Raw genomic sequence first — 16,040 nt, forward strand, 5'->3', positions numbered from 1 at the left:
TTCTTCCTTGTAAAACAGGCGCTCATAGTAGTCCGGTCTAACTTCTCTTTCCGCTACATTTTGCATAACAACATTGTTATCTCTATAGTACCCGGCTTGCCCTGATCGTCATTGCAGAAACAGATCATCACTGCAGAAACGACTATGCTTCCATGAGTCGGCGTGACCACATGAGCCGAACAAAAATTTGGACCATTTATACTACTCGCTTTTCTACCAAGAGCTAAAGTGGTACTCAAAAAGACTACTTTGCGTGCCCTGACTCACTAAAGGTTGCCTAATGTACGAAGGCGAATCAGAAAGACTTGCCCCTATTTTTTTATTACCCGAAATAAGGTACATACAGGGAATTACGAGTTTAACGTACTATTCTACGTGCCTTACACTATTTTGTCACTTAGTCCCCACACCGGTTCAGACATCTGTCCCATCGCAGCACTAAATGTGAGATGCCCCCGCGGTACAATTCATCCGGCTGGCTGTAGAACCACCGTCGTACTGCTGGCTTGGCTTCATCGGCCCTTTTGCAAACTCACAACACCACCACCTCAGACTTCTCAAAGCGAGACACCTTTCCCCATACGTGAGCTGCATTTCCCCGTGCGTTTCGATGGGCGTTCGTCCCTTGCTCCATACAAAGCGAATCACACTTGGTTGTTCGTAGGCCATGGACGTGGGAAGCGCAACCACCATCTTCAACAACGAACAGCTGCACCGTGCCACGGAGCTAACGGCAGATAAGGCAGGGACTGTCCCAGAAGGGCACGTCTCTGGGAATGGATATGTTGACTTCCCATTTACAGCCATAGTTTGGCTCAACAAAATAGGGTCAAGAACTTTCTGACTCGCCCTCATAGAAGTTATACGTCAGGAACAGTGCAAAGCAAGTTTCACGTTCCAACGCGGCCTTCTTAATTTTCTCATTATAGCGGAAACCGGGCAACAGGTGAGAAGCGTATTACCTAGGAGTCAGATACGGGTGCGAAGGCATGCTGTAAGTGTTCCTGGCGCTCCAAAGTACATTTAGCGGCAATTCAAGGTCCCAGGGTCACCTATAGGCGGGGGCTCCTGCCCTCTCATCGTCGAAATCGCGCTGTGACCACAGTCTCGATGGCAGTAGATGACGGTGCTACGCGTGCGTCAGTGGTGTCGCGGGATAGGCGCACACTGTGGCCATACTACGTGTAGAGGTCATTTGTGCGGAGATAAAAGTGACGTGCCCGTAGAGAATGCATGAGCCCGGCGTCCAAGCCGCTAGGTAAAAATGACGCGCAACAAACGGCAGTAGGCTAGTCTTACCGACGAGCACGAGCTTCGCACACTTACGATAATTTCCGTTGTGAGCTTTGGGTATACCTTTCTTTTTCCAGTTACGGCTTCCGACCATGAGATATTTATTTGCGTCGAGTCGTCGCGTTTAGTTCGGGCTAAAAATTTCTCATGAAGACGCACGTACGTCCATAATATCGCATTTTGCAGAGCATCTCTAAGAATTAAACCTTTTGCTCGTGGAACAAGACAAGTAGTCAGCCTGAAAATAAAGAAAAAGGTATGCACAAACAAATAATCAAAATTCGCGCAATATAGAAGATAAACCTGAGTATTGCAACTGTATATTTGTCGCATTACCTTGAGGTAATGGTCCCATAACTTATGCAACTGAGCGCACCTAAACGCAATTTATATGTTTAGGCCATTTTGCATGCACAAATCGTTCTAATTCAGTTCAACTTACGAAAGCAAAATAATGCGACAGTATGGCGACATTGCTTGCTTAACAAACCAGCATTTTCACACTCCTACAGCAAGCTTATGTCATACAAAACACTCCGAAAGAAACTACTGCCAGCGCACTTAAGAAAAGTGAACTTTTTTTTTTCTGTGAAACTGCAAGAATTAGCAACCTGTAGTAACAAAAGCAACGAGATTCGCAACACCTCCGGCCCACGCAAGGTTCTGTCTGAGAAGGCAGATGGGTTTTTGCTTCGTTTTTTTTTTTGCGCAGAGCCACGCACGAAGACAAAAAATCTATCTCATCTATCAGCAGAATAATAACGAATTTTTAATTGAGTGGTCCTCTGTTGCTACCGGCTCACGAAAGTGGCTTGTGGTGAACATGACAACAAATTTTAGCTAAAGCGAGAACGACCAAATGTGAACATGATTTAAACAGACTTCTACGTTGGTAACGAATGTTTATGCGCTGATATGTGTTCGGTAATAAGTGCGTTGACGCTCAGTCCTGACTGTTTTCAAGCCGCCCTAGATAATGCTCATTGCCTCTTATTAGGAGGGCATTTCAAGTCTCAATATTGTTCATTGTTCACAAGCAGAATTTGAACTGAACACGCTCGCGGAGACCACTCCGCTCCACACCACGTCAGAGCAGAATCTCAGCCTCTAGCGCTGTATTCGCACTCAAAGCGCAACTTTAGCCACCTGTGCAAGCACTGCCAATGTTAAAACAACGTGACCATCACGATTCTCACGTTGCTTTTGCTTCTCTCGCTTAGTTTTACCGTAAATCCTCAAGTGTCACGCATGTACACTAACGGTACGGAGGATGTGCTCCAATGGAGGCAACTTTCAAGTCATTTAGCAGCCATAATCTGCATAGACTAGAAGGATGATGCAATCCGTGAAAGAGAGGAAAGAGGGAGGCAAAAGGAAGCACTGCAGGCCACAACCACACGAATGCGTTTCCAAGGCCGACACCAACTGGCTCTATAAGATTGTCGCCAAGTGTCATCATGATCATTTACCATACCATGGGCACCTGCCCACAGCGGGGCATTGGCGAAGGAGTAGGCAATATCATACCACCAACTAGCTCGTGTGGATAGTTATTGTAATTTTTCACTATGTAACACATGCCCACAACAGGGTATCAACCAAGTAGAGTGTTCACGTGTTGATTGCGATGATAATGTCCAACCCCGTTTTTTCATGGGCGCAGCCATATTGCTACGCAGTGGCGCCATCTACGGGCTGTCGGAATGCTGGCTCAGGCGAGCGCTCCGTCTTTCATGGCAGATATACGCTCGCCGGTAGTTTCTGGCATTTGTTTGCGCGCTCGTGCGGTCTGATTAATATTACGTGGCGTCTTCTACGTTGAAAACGGTTTTGTGATACGTACTGAAATGGATTAAGCCGGTATGACCGGACTTTCTGCTGGCGTTGAGGCGGACGGAGCATGCAGCGCGCAAGTTTGAGCCTACAATCAGCTTCGGAGATCAATCGTGCATTTCACATAGTTTCATTTACTAACGTGACCTAATTTCCGTATTATCCTCTAGTATTATGCTGCGGTTTAGGAGCAATGAAACATACGCGATGATCGTAACAGCGTGGGAAATGTTCTGCAATGATAATCCTGAGCTGTGCTGTCATACCTTGACAAGCGCTCAAAGTGTTAGCTGCAGATTGCATTGCGTGACTACTTGGTTCTGCGCAGGAGGTTTCCACCCCTGAATAAAGTAGTTTGGTTACAGTAATAACAGCCTACCTTGCAGTGGGAGCTATACTTGTCCAGCAAAGCGACCGTTTACGCACTGTGCGAGCATCCTAAGCAGTGGTAGGTGCTACGGAGTACATATAACTTTGTTCTATACAGCATATGTTCCAAGCATGCGGCATCAATGTTTATAGATCTATAAACGCTCTCCGGCGTGACTATGCGAGCTCGTACTGTGGCGTTAGCCCGTTTTTTTTCTTTATTTTTCGAGAAAAAGGATGATAACCGAATTTTTTTTCCGGTTGTATTCGTTTCATTCTCTACGACGCACTAAAATGTATTACAGAAATTTTGCCCTCAAAAATAGCCATCGCTTTCTTATTATGCAATCGCTCTCATATATTATGGCTTTACAGGGCAAAAAGACAATGCCGATGCACAGAGCTTATATGTGTATCATGCTGGTTCACCAACCGCAGTGATCGCTGTGTTGAGCAGCACCATCGGCCTCATGTAGGAAGGCTAGCGTAGGCATAGTGATTTCAAGCCTACTAGGCTTGAAATGCGTGAGAATGATGACAGTGTATCACAATTATTTGATGGCGCCTGCCACTTATATGTTTGATGGTTCTACATTTTCATGGTCCATGGTTCTACAAAGGTATACATTATGGTTTAAACCTACAGCGAGCAATTGACCAACAACAGGGCGGAAGACATCATACCACGAACTAGCTCATTTAGTTCGTAGCCTTGGGTTGATAAAGGTAATGATTTCCTAATATGACATATACCCACAGCGAAATATCGGCCAAGACGCGGACATACGTCTTGGTAATGATGATGATGATATTGATAGAATGGCACCTACTTAAGAAGCGGGTGGTACAAGCGCACATGCCCGAAGCAGGAAGTTGGCCAAGAGAGAGAGAGGGGGGAAAGGGGAAAGGCAGGGAGGTTAACCAAAGGGGAAGGTCCAGTTTGCTACCCTACGCTGGGGAAAGAGGGAAGGGGGTAAAGTGATAACAAAGTAGACATAAAGAAAGAAAGGAGCATAGACACACAATCACAATTGGTCACTGTCACCGCACAGCACAGTAACACTTGCAGCACTATCAACATCTGTTCAGGCTACAGCCGCTTGTCCAATTCTGTTGCCCTTAAAAATTGCAACAGTGCCTTCGTCGCCCTCTGCTGCGATGACTTGTGATGACGGCATCTTAAAATAAGTTTCTCAGTGTGAGGTCTTCAGTCAAAGTGCGCTATCGCGGTTGCTAGCAATCGTCTCTGTAAATTATAGCGAAGGCAGTTACAAATAAGGGGCTGAAGAGTCTCCTCGTTACCAATGTCGCCACACGAGCCCTCGTCGGCCCATCCGATTCAGAAAGCAAAAGACTTGGTGAACGCCACCCCTAGCCATATTCGACAAAGCAGGGTAACTTCGCGGAGGCAGAGTCTAGCTGGAATGTAAAGGCGTAGAGAAGAGTCTAGGTTGTGCAGCCGGTTGTTGTAAAAATTTCCTGCGTTCCACAAAGAGAACGTGATATCACAGCTAAGCATTCGAAGTTTTCTAGCGGCTTCTGTCCTTCATAATGGTATCGGCTTCTCTTCGTCGCCTTGAAGAGCCGACCGAGCAGCGTTATCGGCGTGTTCGTTCCCTGTGACACCGCAGTGACTTGGAAGCCCCTGAAACGTCACCTGGTATGCTTTCTCAGTCAAGATATGGATTAATTCTCTCATTTCGAACACAAGTTGTTCGTGTGGTCCACGCCGCAGAGCTGATAGCAAAGACTGCAGTGCTGCCTTCGAGTCACTGAATATTGACCATCTTCGAGGTTGTTCTTGGCTGACTAGACGAAGTGCAGCGGCAAGAGCTGCACGTTCAGCAACCATCGGTGTCCTTGAGTGACTTGTCTTGAAACTGATTGTGATGGCTTTCACTGGAAAAACCACGGCTGCAGAGGAGCACTGGAGAGTTGCCGATCCATCGGTATAAATATGTACGTGGTCGGCGTACCTCTCATGCAAAAGGAGCAGACTTAGTTGTTTAATAGCAGGTAATGACAGCTCAGATTCTTTCCTGATTCCTGGTACGGTGAGCTGCACTGCAGCTCGACCCAAACACTATGGAGGAATCGAAGGCTTAGGTTCGGGGGTGAAGCCTGATGGAAGACAGTTCCATCAGGCTTCACCGTAGTAGATATCGTAGCACAAAATGATGCCTGCGGCCTTTCTGACGGTAGTGTTGCCTGATGGTGGGAACGGGCACGGACAACGTGCCTAATGTGCACTCTCAACACCTCCACCGCAATGTGTGTTTGAATGGGTTGGTCCCGGGCGATCGCAATAGTCGCTACTGTCGATCTGCATTTTGGCAAACCAAGACAAACCCTGAGAGCCCGAGCTTGAATAGCCTGTAGAGCACGAAGATTTGTCTGGCAAGTGTTGGTCAGTGCGGGCAAACTGTACCTCAAGAAACCCAGAAAAAGGGCCCTGTACCATTCCAGCATTGCATGCACTGATATTCCCCAAGTCTTTCCGCCTAGAAACTTGAAAAGCTGGGTGAGTGCTGTCAGACGCTGTTTAAAGTAGGTCACGTGCGGGCTCCATCTGAGATCTCTATCAATGATTATGCCGAGAAATATGTGAGCCTTCTCATAAGAAATTATCTGGCCATTTATTGAGATGGCGTAGGGTGTCATTGGTCTGCGAGTGAATGCCATCAGTGCCCATTTTTCTGACGAGATTTCAATACCTTGGTTGCAGAGGTATATAGCTGTCAGAGTAGCAGCTTTTTCCCATATGGACTTCAGACGTGTCATATCTGAAGTCCATATACATATGTCGTCTGCGTACATTGATATCTTGATCGCTGCTGGCAGATGATGTCGAAACCAACGAGTGTGAGGTTAAATAAGGTAGGGCTTAATACATTGCCTTGAGGAACACCTCGGAAGGTGAAGTGTCGTGCGGTTTTACCATCGCCGGTACGCACAAAGAAAGATCTCATAAAAAGGTAATGAGAAATCCATTGGAAAACTCGACCACCCAAGCCAACCATCTCAAGAGCATCGAGGATACGTTGTCGTATACCCCCTTGACATGCAAGAACAAAAACTGCAGATAATCTTTTCCGTGACTTTTGATGCTCGACATACGTAGCGAGATCAGCAACACTGTCTAGTGATGATCGATCTCGACGAAAACCAGCCATGCAATTTGGTAACATCTTGTAGTGTTCCTGGTACCACTTCAAGCTAGCAAGGATCATTATCTTTCATTATCCATTATCTTCCCTTAGCTTTCCCACACAGCTGGCCAGCGCTATTGGGCGGCATGAGGTGAGTTCAAGTGGGGATTTGCCTTGCTTCAGGAGAGGGTCCAAGCCGCTTGTCTTCCATTCTTCGGGTACCATGCAATCTTGCCAAGATACGTTGTATAGATGTACAGATGTAACAGTTCTCTCCGTGAGCCATCACTCAGGTTGTTCAAGGCATGGTAGGATATTCCATCTGGTGTAGTGCCCGTACAACCAGCCCGGATTCCGAATCTACAAGACGCAGAATTTATCCTGCGAACGCCCTTTGGACAAACCCGGGGCTGCGCCGAAAGGCACAGCGCCCTAACGCTCCCTTGACAAGTCAAGATGCTGCGGCGCCCGGCAGCGGCGTCCTGTGGAGGAGCATCGGCGAGCGACATGCCCACACGTGCAACAAAGTGCTTGACATCCCGGCGCCTTATTTCTTTTCCCCTGGAGGTCCCCGCGCGCGGCAAACTTGAAGCAGGTGGCCAGCGCGGTCGCTGGTTGGGCCTCTCGGACGACCGTCGAGTGCAGGTTTTGTATTGGACCGTTTGAGTGATCATCGTTTCTCGGGGCTTTATGATCCCCAACGCCGGCGCATGGAGAACAGGGTCCACCAAACCACCGTGAGGCGAGTGCCGCTCTTGAGTGGAGTTAGATGTGTTACGCGTTGGAGTCTCGCCGGACGTCGCCGTGCGGGAACAGTCGCGTTTGTTGTTAGCTCTCAGCTCCCGTGCCTATCCGATCTTGTCCTGTATAATGGCATGTATATAGTGTATAAAGTCCCTTTTGGTATTCTCACTGACGCCTGACTCGGAGTCTTCGCTACCGACTAGACAGCTGGCAAAGCTGTGTCACGAAACGAATGACGAGCGCTACGGGACCACTTCAAAGTCGCAACACCAGTCCAGGGGATAAAGAACGCCTGCATAGAGCAAGAGCCGCTTCTAGTTCCTCCATTATGAAAGGAAGATCCATGCGGCAGTCATGAGAAACAGGGATGTGAATGGGGGCTGGAAAGACTGGACCAGTTGCTTGGCCAGCGATCCTTGCACAAAAGTCTTCTGCAACATCCGCCTCTGGTCGCCCCTGGAAGAGCGCCAGCGCTTTGAAAGAGAAGCGTTGTTCAGGGAGAGAACGTAGACCACGTATGGTTCTCCAGATGTGGGAAAGTGGCTTTCGGGGTCTAGTGTCTGGCAAAACGTTGTCCAACGTCGAAATGCCAATCTATCCATGCGATGCTGAATTTTCTTTTGTAGTCGTCTGGCTGTCCTAAGGTCTTCGATGGATTTTGTAAGCCGGTAACGCCGCTCCGCTCGACGACGGAGTGCAAGAAGTCGCTCCAACTCTATATCCAATTCCGTGACCATGCGCGTGTCGTCTCGCATTGCATACTTGATTGTTTCCTCTAATCCAGAGGACAAGCGCTCTTGACAAGCATCTTCTATGGTGGAAGCAAAATTAGTCCAGTCAATTAATCGAATGGTTTTCCGTGGGAAGGACCTGGACATCCATTTGATGACAAGGTACGTGGGAATATGATCACTCCCGTGTGTCTCAATATCCGAAAACCATTTAACGCATCTTGTGAAACTGCTGGAGGCGAAAGCTAGGTCAAGACGGCTGCCATAATTCACGCCCCGTGTAAACGTTGGGTTGCCGTCATTAAGAAGTGAAAGGCCATGGCTGCAGGTGAAGTTTGCAAGTCTTTGCCCTCTTGTATTTGTCCTTGTGCTTCTCCATGCCATATGGTGCGCATAAAGATCACTAATGATGACATATGGAGCAGGGCACAGCGACAATATGTTCGTTAATCTTTTGGGATGAAAATTACTTGAAGGCGATATATGAACGCCTACAAGTGTAAAGATGAGTTTGCCCTTTTTCATTGTTAGGCAAACATATTGATTGTTATCATGAGGCTGAATCGGCTGGCGAACATAGGTCAGTTCTCGACGAATAAAAACAACGACTTTCCTGCATGCCTCAGTTGTTGCGGATTTAACAGCTTTGCATCCCGATAAACAGATTGGTTTTGACACGTTAGGCCCACATATTACAATAATTGGGAACAAATTAGTATATATACACTGACGAAAGTCTGAAAGGCGTGACTTTAGTCCTCTTTCGTTTCACTGGATGATTGACGCTTCCTTGACTTCTTCTCGAAAGGATGGGCAATGGTTGACCATGTCTCTATTCGAGAGACTTAAGCACTGGGCTTAAGGCGTCCAGTACTTTCTGTGCATTTTCAGCAGACGTGGTTCCAAGGTTCGACAGAATCACTCGAATGGCATCTATGAGGGAACGCAGCATTGAAATGACTTGACGATCTGTTTGGCGGAGATTTTCCAAGAAATGCATTGTGCATATCTTGACAACGCCACCTACCTCCTTGAAAAGATCACCGCGTCTTGATCGTTATCATTTTCATACCACGATATGTACCCGCAATGAGGCATCGGCCAAGAAGCGTGTCGGCGTGTTGAATATGATAATTATTTCCATAGTATGCCGCATAACCACGGCGGGGGAAGGACCTGGAAGCGGGTGGTACATATCGCGCCACCATCGAGCTCTTTGAGATCATCGCCGCATGTTCATGATGATCATCATTCCCATTCTGTAGAAGGCACCCGCAACAGGGATCGGGCATGAAGAGCATCCGCCTGCTGGCGATGTTAGTGATGATTGTCACACAATGGCACATACCAACAAAGGGGCGATGGGCCCAGAAGCGGCCTGCACATTTGAAATAAACAAGAATATGCGAGCTAATACAAGGCAATATAATGTTTGTCGCTTTGCACAGTCCGGGTGAGCGAGAGCACATGCTGGCGCCAGTTTCTTTACGACAAAAAACAAAAAAACGAAATGGGCCCATTTATAGCATTTTATTACAACCGCTTCATAAGAACTTCGCGTCCCATAGATAAAAAAAGTCAGCGCTGGATCTGTAGTCTTTCTCTAGCTGAAGGTTTCAGATTTCCATGTCCGTAACAGTACACCTTGTTTCTGCACCTGAATCTGCAGCGGAGCACTTAACAATGTAATCGTCCCAATCCGTAAGCTTACAAAGGACGCTGCAGACAAGGCTTTGCGTAACCATTACAAATAAAGATTTGCGAACACGCGCCACTTGTGCTCTCAAATGAATTGAAGAGAACAGTAGCTGATCAGATAAATCTAACGCAACGCCTCGTTCTGTCGCTTCACGAAGCAGCAGTTTCTACAAAGCGCCTACTTGCCTACACTGCTCCTCGAGTGTCAACACTAAAGCACCACACGCAACTGCAAGCAGACAACTTGTTCCTCCTGAAACGGGATTATCGCTTACGTCAGAAAAAAACAAAACAGAAAAGAAGATACGATTTGTTGCGACCACACTTGGCCGGTGCGCTGTACACGTCTCGATACATGTATTAATGTAGCACCACGCGAAGTAATGCGGCACGCCGCGGTATAATTGCCGAAGAGCGTGTCGGCAACTATGAGATGCTACTTGAGAGTTTTTCTTTATATTTGTGAGGCTGCTTTCGCAATCGCTTTCTTTCGACCATGAATTTGTCCTCTCAGCTCCTTTCACTTGCAGCCTTTCGTATGACCCTCGATTTTCCTTAATCGGTCAGTTGGTATGTGTGGCACACGGATTCTCGCATATCGTGCAGTGCAAGATGATGCCGCGAAAGGAAGGTGGACAGTCTGGACGAGGTTAACGGCTTCAAAATGATACCATAGACTGGATGTTAAAAAAAGAAAGAGTGCAGTCTAGGAGAGGGTGAACTGACAGGTATAAGTAGCAACTGCACACTTAGGACTCCGTTGGCGAGTTCTTTCGGAAACGCGATCACCAGGTGAGTCGTCCGCTGAAGTGGGATTTTAACAGCAGCCTGTGCCCGCTGAACCCAGCTTGAAAGAGGTGCGAAAGTGCGCGCGCTGTTCTGGGGACGTCGTCTTGGAATACAATTGTCGTTCGTCGTTGTAAACTTCGAACACCACTGTGGCACCTGGTAGTGGTGGATTTGTTCGGTTTGTGGTGGCCCTCAATCTTTTATACTATAATTGTCTATTTGGGAAGGGAGGACGGGGTATTTAGTGCAGCTTCTCGCGGACCCTCGTAAAGCGACGTAAGTTATTGGGGTGCCTAGAGTACCCCACTATATTTCCGTACCGGTCAGTGAAGTAAAATAGAACGTGTCCACGAGGCCGCTGTTCTTGATCTTTTATTTCCAACTTCACGTGGTCGGGATCAAAATTTTGGCACGCGAGCTTCGACTGGAAGTGTTCCCCGACCCCTGACAACGAGATGCTTCGTGATGCAAAACTGAATGTTAAAAGTACCGTTCTTCTTGTAAGCTATTTGTGACTTGGGCAGTGAAGCGGGCACCGGTTTACATGTTGTTAAACCACACTGAAATAGTCCGGTTACCTTCAATATGCTGAGTCGCAATCCTTAGTTCACCTTTATTATCGCTACGCATGAAGCAAAAGTCCATGTGCGATTGAAAGGTGACAGCTTGATGGGAAAACAGGGGTTGAATTTCTGACTGCCAATTTTTAGATCATCTAATCGACAGAAGACAAAACTCTATTAGGTTCCAGCCCAAAATTTTGTAAAACACAACTGCATTTATCTTTAGTAAGATATCTCTAAACCTCAAAACTATAAAAAGAATGGAGGATTCTTTTCCAAAGCCACATCAGACTATGTTATAACGGATACTATACGCAGAAATACTAGAAACGAGCAACCGGTGCCTACGGAGGCAACGAATGCCAAACGGACATGAAGGTCGGTTTCCCCAAATCGCTAACCACGCAGTCCGAAGCAAAATTTCGGAAAATGCATTCTGAAGTCGCCAGCACGTGTTGTCGGAATTCTTGCATAATTTAGGTATTGTGGGCCCGTGGAAGCATAAATGAATTCTGCGATAAGAACAATGCATGAAATAGCATTAAGCGCCGATATATAGACCAGGAACCTGGCCTTGATTTTTTGTCGACTATGCTTCTCCAAATGCCGGATACTTCTATTTCAAGAGCAGCAAATTCCATTGCTAAGCCACAAAAAGTAAAGAATGAAGCTGCCCTTGCAATTTGCTTATTTAAACATAGGTCAAGCCTTTTCTAGGCAACATAGGCTGAACATCTTGTAAGAATTATTTTGCATACGACCATCTTCATTTTTATCATATAGCCCGCATGTTTCGCGTCCAAGGCAAAAGCAGGAGCCTGGTATCGTACGAGGAAATGTAGAACAGCAAAAAGAAAGCAGGAAACGAGAAAGAACATTAAAAAGAGCAGCCCTGACAACGTAACCAAATAGAAAAACGCAGCTGCCGAGGGTTTTTTGGCTCGTAGATATGGCTCAGTGGTAGCACAAACGTCGGTCGCCTCATTCGATTCTAGCTTCATTCAATCATATGGTCCCGCGCCGCTGACTGAATTCACCAGCTGATCAAATACCTGTGGCACTACTGATGGCATATCCTACGAATTTCAAGCGTCGCCTTCTCTCTTTAACTGTTAGTGAGCCGTACTACGGCACAACCACAGCACTGAACGCAAAGGTGTGATTTCTTTTCCGCCTGCATATATTTTTGGGAACGTTCTTTTTACTCAAGAAACTGGGAGTGTCCACAGTTCCTTCGCATGTTGCCTCGATCAATGCATACCTAACTCCGCATCATCACAGTAAGGTTTCCAAGCGGTATACCGGAAAACCTCGCCCCACTAGTATTTTCCAGCATATGCGCTTGTTTTCATGCTCTCGAGCCAGCGATTTTTTTTAAATCCTAGCTTATGTTATTACCAGTGCTCTTGGTCACTTGCTAAAAGTGTATGGAGGAAGCGAGAGTGAGTATTCCTGATCAATGGTGTGCTTGTACTTTTTTTTTCATGTCGCCGCGGACCAGCATCATGAAGGCTGCCGCTGTCCTCCTTCTGGGTAAGTTTCATCATACTCTTTAGCATGCAGCGTTAGGAAGGTATAAAAACAATAACATAGGCAAGCTGATCGCGAGTCTTGGTTTCTTGAGACGAATACATCTCCGAAGACGGGCAAATAACAATTATATGCTACGGCAAGCTTGAGCGCAATCGAGGCGCAGCACACTGCCCAGCATGAGCAGCATAAGTCGATAGCGTTCTGACAGCTGAAATGTTCTGCTTGGCACCGAACAAGTCTTCAGCTGACTGGAAGACCCGTTGCTGCAATCTGAATTTAGGCATGACATAACTGCGCACTGCGAGCATAGGCGACCATGCACTACCTGCCCGCCAGTATTTGATATAGCCCTAGATCTACTTGTCTACCAGGATACTTGTCTACCACGGGATACCAGTGCGCTTAGGTGTGTGGTTCTACTGTTCTACTGCGGGCTCTGGTTCCAGAGAAATTTGGCCATGCATCCGGTGGTCACTGCTCGGGCTTCTGACTATTCATTTGGCCTTCACTGCTAGCTATTATTAGTGGTCACCCTACGTCAAGCGAGAATACGCAGTCGAAAAGAAGCGAGACGACAACGTCATTAATCGTCTCTCGTGGCCTATCGCTGACTACAGCGTGTGTCAACAGCGTTGAGAATACAGCAAGACTCACGCTGGCCGGCCATGTACGCGCCGCTTACAGACGAGCAAATTTCCTTGACGCAGAGTCCGTGCCAAGACAGCGAAAGCTTTTACAATACTTCAATTCAGGTTTCACTTAGCTAGGTGAAGGTTGTTTTACTGATTCATTGTTTACTGGAGTGAGTTGTCACTGAAATATTGTGCAATAAATCGATTTGACCGCAATAATTATATATCAGTATGTAGTATACAATATAACTGTCTAGAGTGTACAATGAACCAGTGGAGAATGCATTTCGTAATGTGCATGCCGATGAATTCCAGCTATTTATCACTTTTTTTGTGTGGTTCCTGTGTAATACAATGACTAAATTCTAACTCATTATCTTTCCAGCCGCTCTGGTCGCTGCTGTTCCACGGGTATGTACTGTTCATATTCGTGTCTGGTATTTGAAGATGCGAGTGTGTTTTACGCAACGCCGCTATGATTCCACGTCGCTGATATCAATAGGCTATGTACATAGGCAAATCAGAACCACAAGATCTAAATTTTGTTGACACACATCGGGAAAATTCTTAAGGGCAGAATCTTATTGTTTGAAAATGTTTGCACTTTATTGCTGCATTCATTTACTGTTCATCACTTATCAAGGAAACAACTAACATTCTTTTGCATGCATAAAAGATGAAAGCGAACTTTGGAGATAAACTAGCGCTGCAGTACATTAGGCCCAAATGGAACCTGTTATTCTGGCCAGCTTGGCAGTTCAACACCATTGCCGTATTGACACAAGCCGACGAGAATTCCTTGCAGGAAACATGCAGGAAACTGCATTTGCAATAAAAGAACCGTCGCAAAATTTTAAGGCCAACTACAGCCCTACAAAAACGCCGCCTTCTCCTCCGCCCATCTCTGTGTCGCTCAGTAGCACAGAGGTGAAAGCGGTTCAAGAGCAACGTTTCTCTTATCTACGTAGTTCTGTTTGTCGTAAAATGCATGCATTATCCATTAATAATAATGGAAGCTACATTGCGAGCACTGAGGCTGAGGTGCCGAATTCCCGAACATCTTTCTTCGAAAGTGCTGTTTGCCACTGCGCAGCCGTATTCGCTAATATTTCGGGAATCCTAACCGGACAGAAATTGAACGTGAAAAGGAGACGTGCGCAAATGCTCTTTCAAATGGGAAGTCTTTAAAATGGGATGCCTACCATAAAATGTAACATAAGATATCTTTCTGCTCTCATGCGGGAGCCGAAACGTCTCTCAATACTTTTTTTTTCATATTTTGGTCCTTGTCCCGTTTTCAACTACCTATCATGCCTCCTCCCGACCAGACGCTTTTTCGTAAAACCCCTGACTTCAAAATCTAAATTTTGCCACATTTAACAACGCTTTTGCGCAGGCCACTGTGTTGAGGCGTACCATGCTTGAGTCAGGAGCTCGGCGATCGCGGGCAACGCGCACATTTGTGGCACTTCGCAGTGCACGCAAGAAGTGACGTTGCTCCTGTCAGATGAAAGAGCTCAGTCGATTCTTTTCGCTACTCACGTTTCTCCATGTTCTGTACATTGTAGCCCACTGACTCCGTACGGCATCTCTCGAATTACAACTTACAGAGTAACCATTGCAACCTTGATTTCAATTTTAGAGTGCCCTTATTGAAGCCCTGAATGAAAAATCATGATCGCGTTGGATTCTAAAAATATAGATCCCTAGCCGCCTTTGCCTCTAAACAGCAACATGGAACGCGAGTCTGAATTGCTGCATGAATAACTGGATAAAAGAAAAGTTCAAACAGGTACGAAAGAAAAATGGAAGCATGCATCGTTAAATTTAGGTTGCAGGCAATCACGCCAATTCAAGTCAAACGGTATGGGCGGCGTCAACGTGAAGAAATGGACGTCACCTGCAACCAAAGTAGGATGTAAATACGTTGTGCTTCCCTGCGGAACGCAGGCTCGCCGCCAGGCGGCCCCGCTTCCCGACGGCAGCGAGCTGTTGCTGGGCCGCGCCCTGCAGTCGTCCTTCCAGTGCACGCGTGACGGCTACTACGCCGACCTGGAGACCAACTGCCAGGTGTTCCACGTGTGCCGCGGCGTGACCAAGGAGAACGGCACCGTCGAGTTCGAGCACCACGCCTTCGCCTGCGGCAACCAGACCGTCTTCAACCAGGCCTCCTTCACCTGCGCCTTCCTCGACGAGGCCATCCCGTGCAACAGCGCCAAGGACTTCTACTACCTCAACCAGCGCCTCTTTCAGGACAAGGACACCCCCATCCTCGGAGACGATGACGCTCAGAAGGCCGCCGAATTTTACCCGGCTCACGCTGCTGCCAAGGCCTAAACAATGGCTTGGCCTAAGGAATGCGTGACGAAGGGATGTGAGTGCGTGTACAAAGAACATATTAAATAACATCTACCCGTATCACTTCTTTGGATTAATCTTTCTTGTTCATTAGAAGTGTAAACCAACACGAAGGTAGTCGTCCAGCTCTTCGTTTAGTAAATCTAACCGCTACGATAGTGACCGGTTCATCGATGTCGGTGAACAATGAACGAACATGAACATCGCCTAAATAGTTGTATGCATTCAATGGCTTTTCATAATGCACGAAATGTTAGAACGCTTGAAATGAGGTAAGTTAGGCCGTATATATCGACTGAGGAGGCCCTAGATGAAAAGGCGTCAAAAATAATCAAACCAGAAAGGATG

General features: G+C 46.8%; 1 protein-coding gene across 1 annotated transcript; it reads left to right on the top strand.

The window, feature by feature from the left end:
* The first annotated feature begins 12,666 nt into the window (after positions 1–12,666).
* LOC135917719 (U-scoloptoxin(01)-Cw1a-like) lies at positions 12,667–15,671 on the top strand. Its single transcript, XM_065451286.1, has 3 exons — positions 12,667–12,702; positions 13,720–13,745; positions 15,285–15,671. The coding sequence occupies exons 1-3, from the start codon at positions 12,675–12,677 to the stop codon at positions 15,669–15,671; spliced, it is 441 nt and encodes a 146-aa protein (XP_065307358.1). The 5' UTR covers positions 12,667–12,674.
* The last annotated feature ends 369 nt before the right edge of the window (positions 15,672–16,040 follow it).

Source organism: Dermacentor albipictus, chromosome 3 (genome assembly GCF_038994185.2).
Source record: "Dermacentor albipictus isolate Rhodes 1998 colony chromosome 3, USDA_Dalb.pri_finalv2, whole genome shotgun sequence".
In the NCBI taxonomy this organism is placed as follows: domain Eukaryota; kingdom Metazoa; phylum Arthropoda; class Arachnida; order Ixodida; family Ixodidae; genus Dermacentor; species Dermacentor albipictus.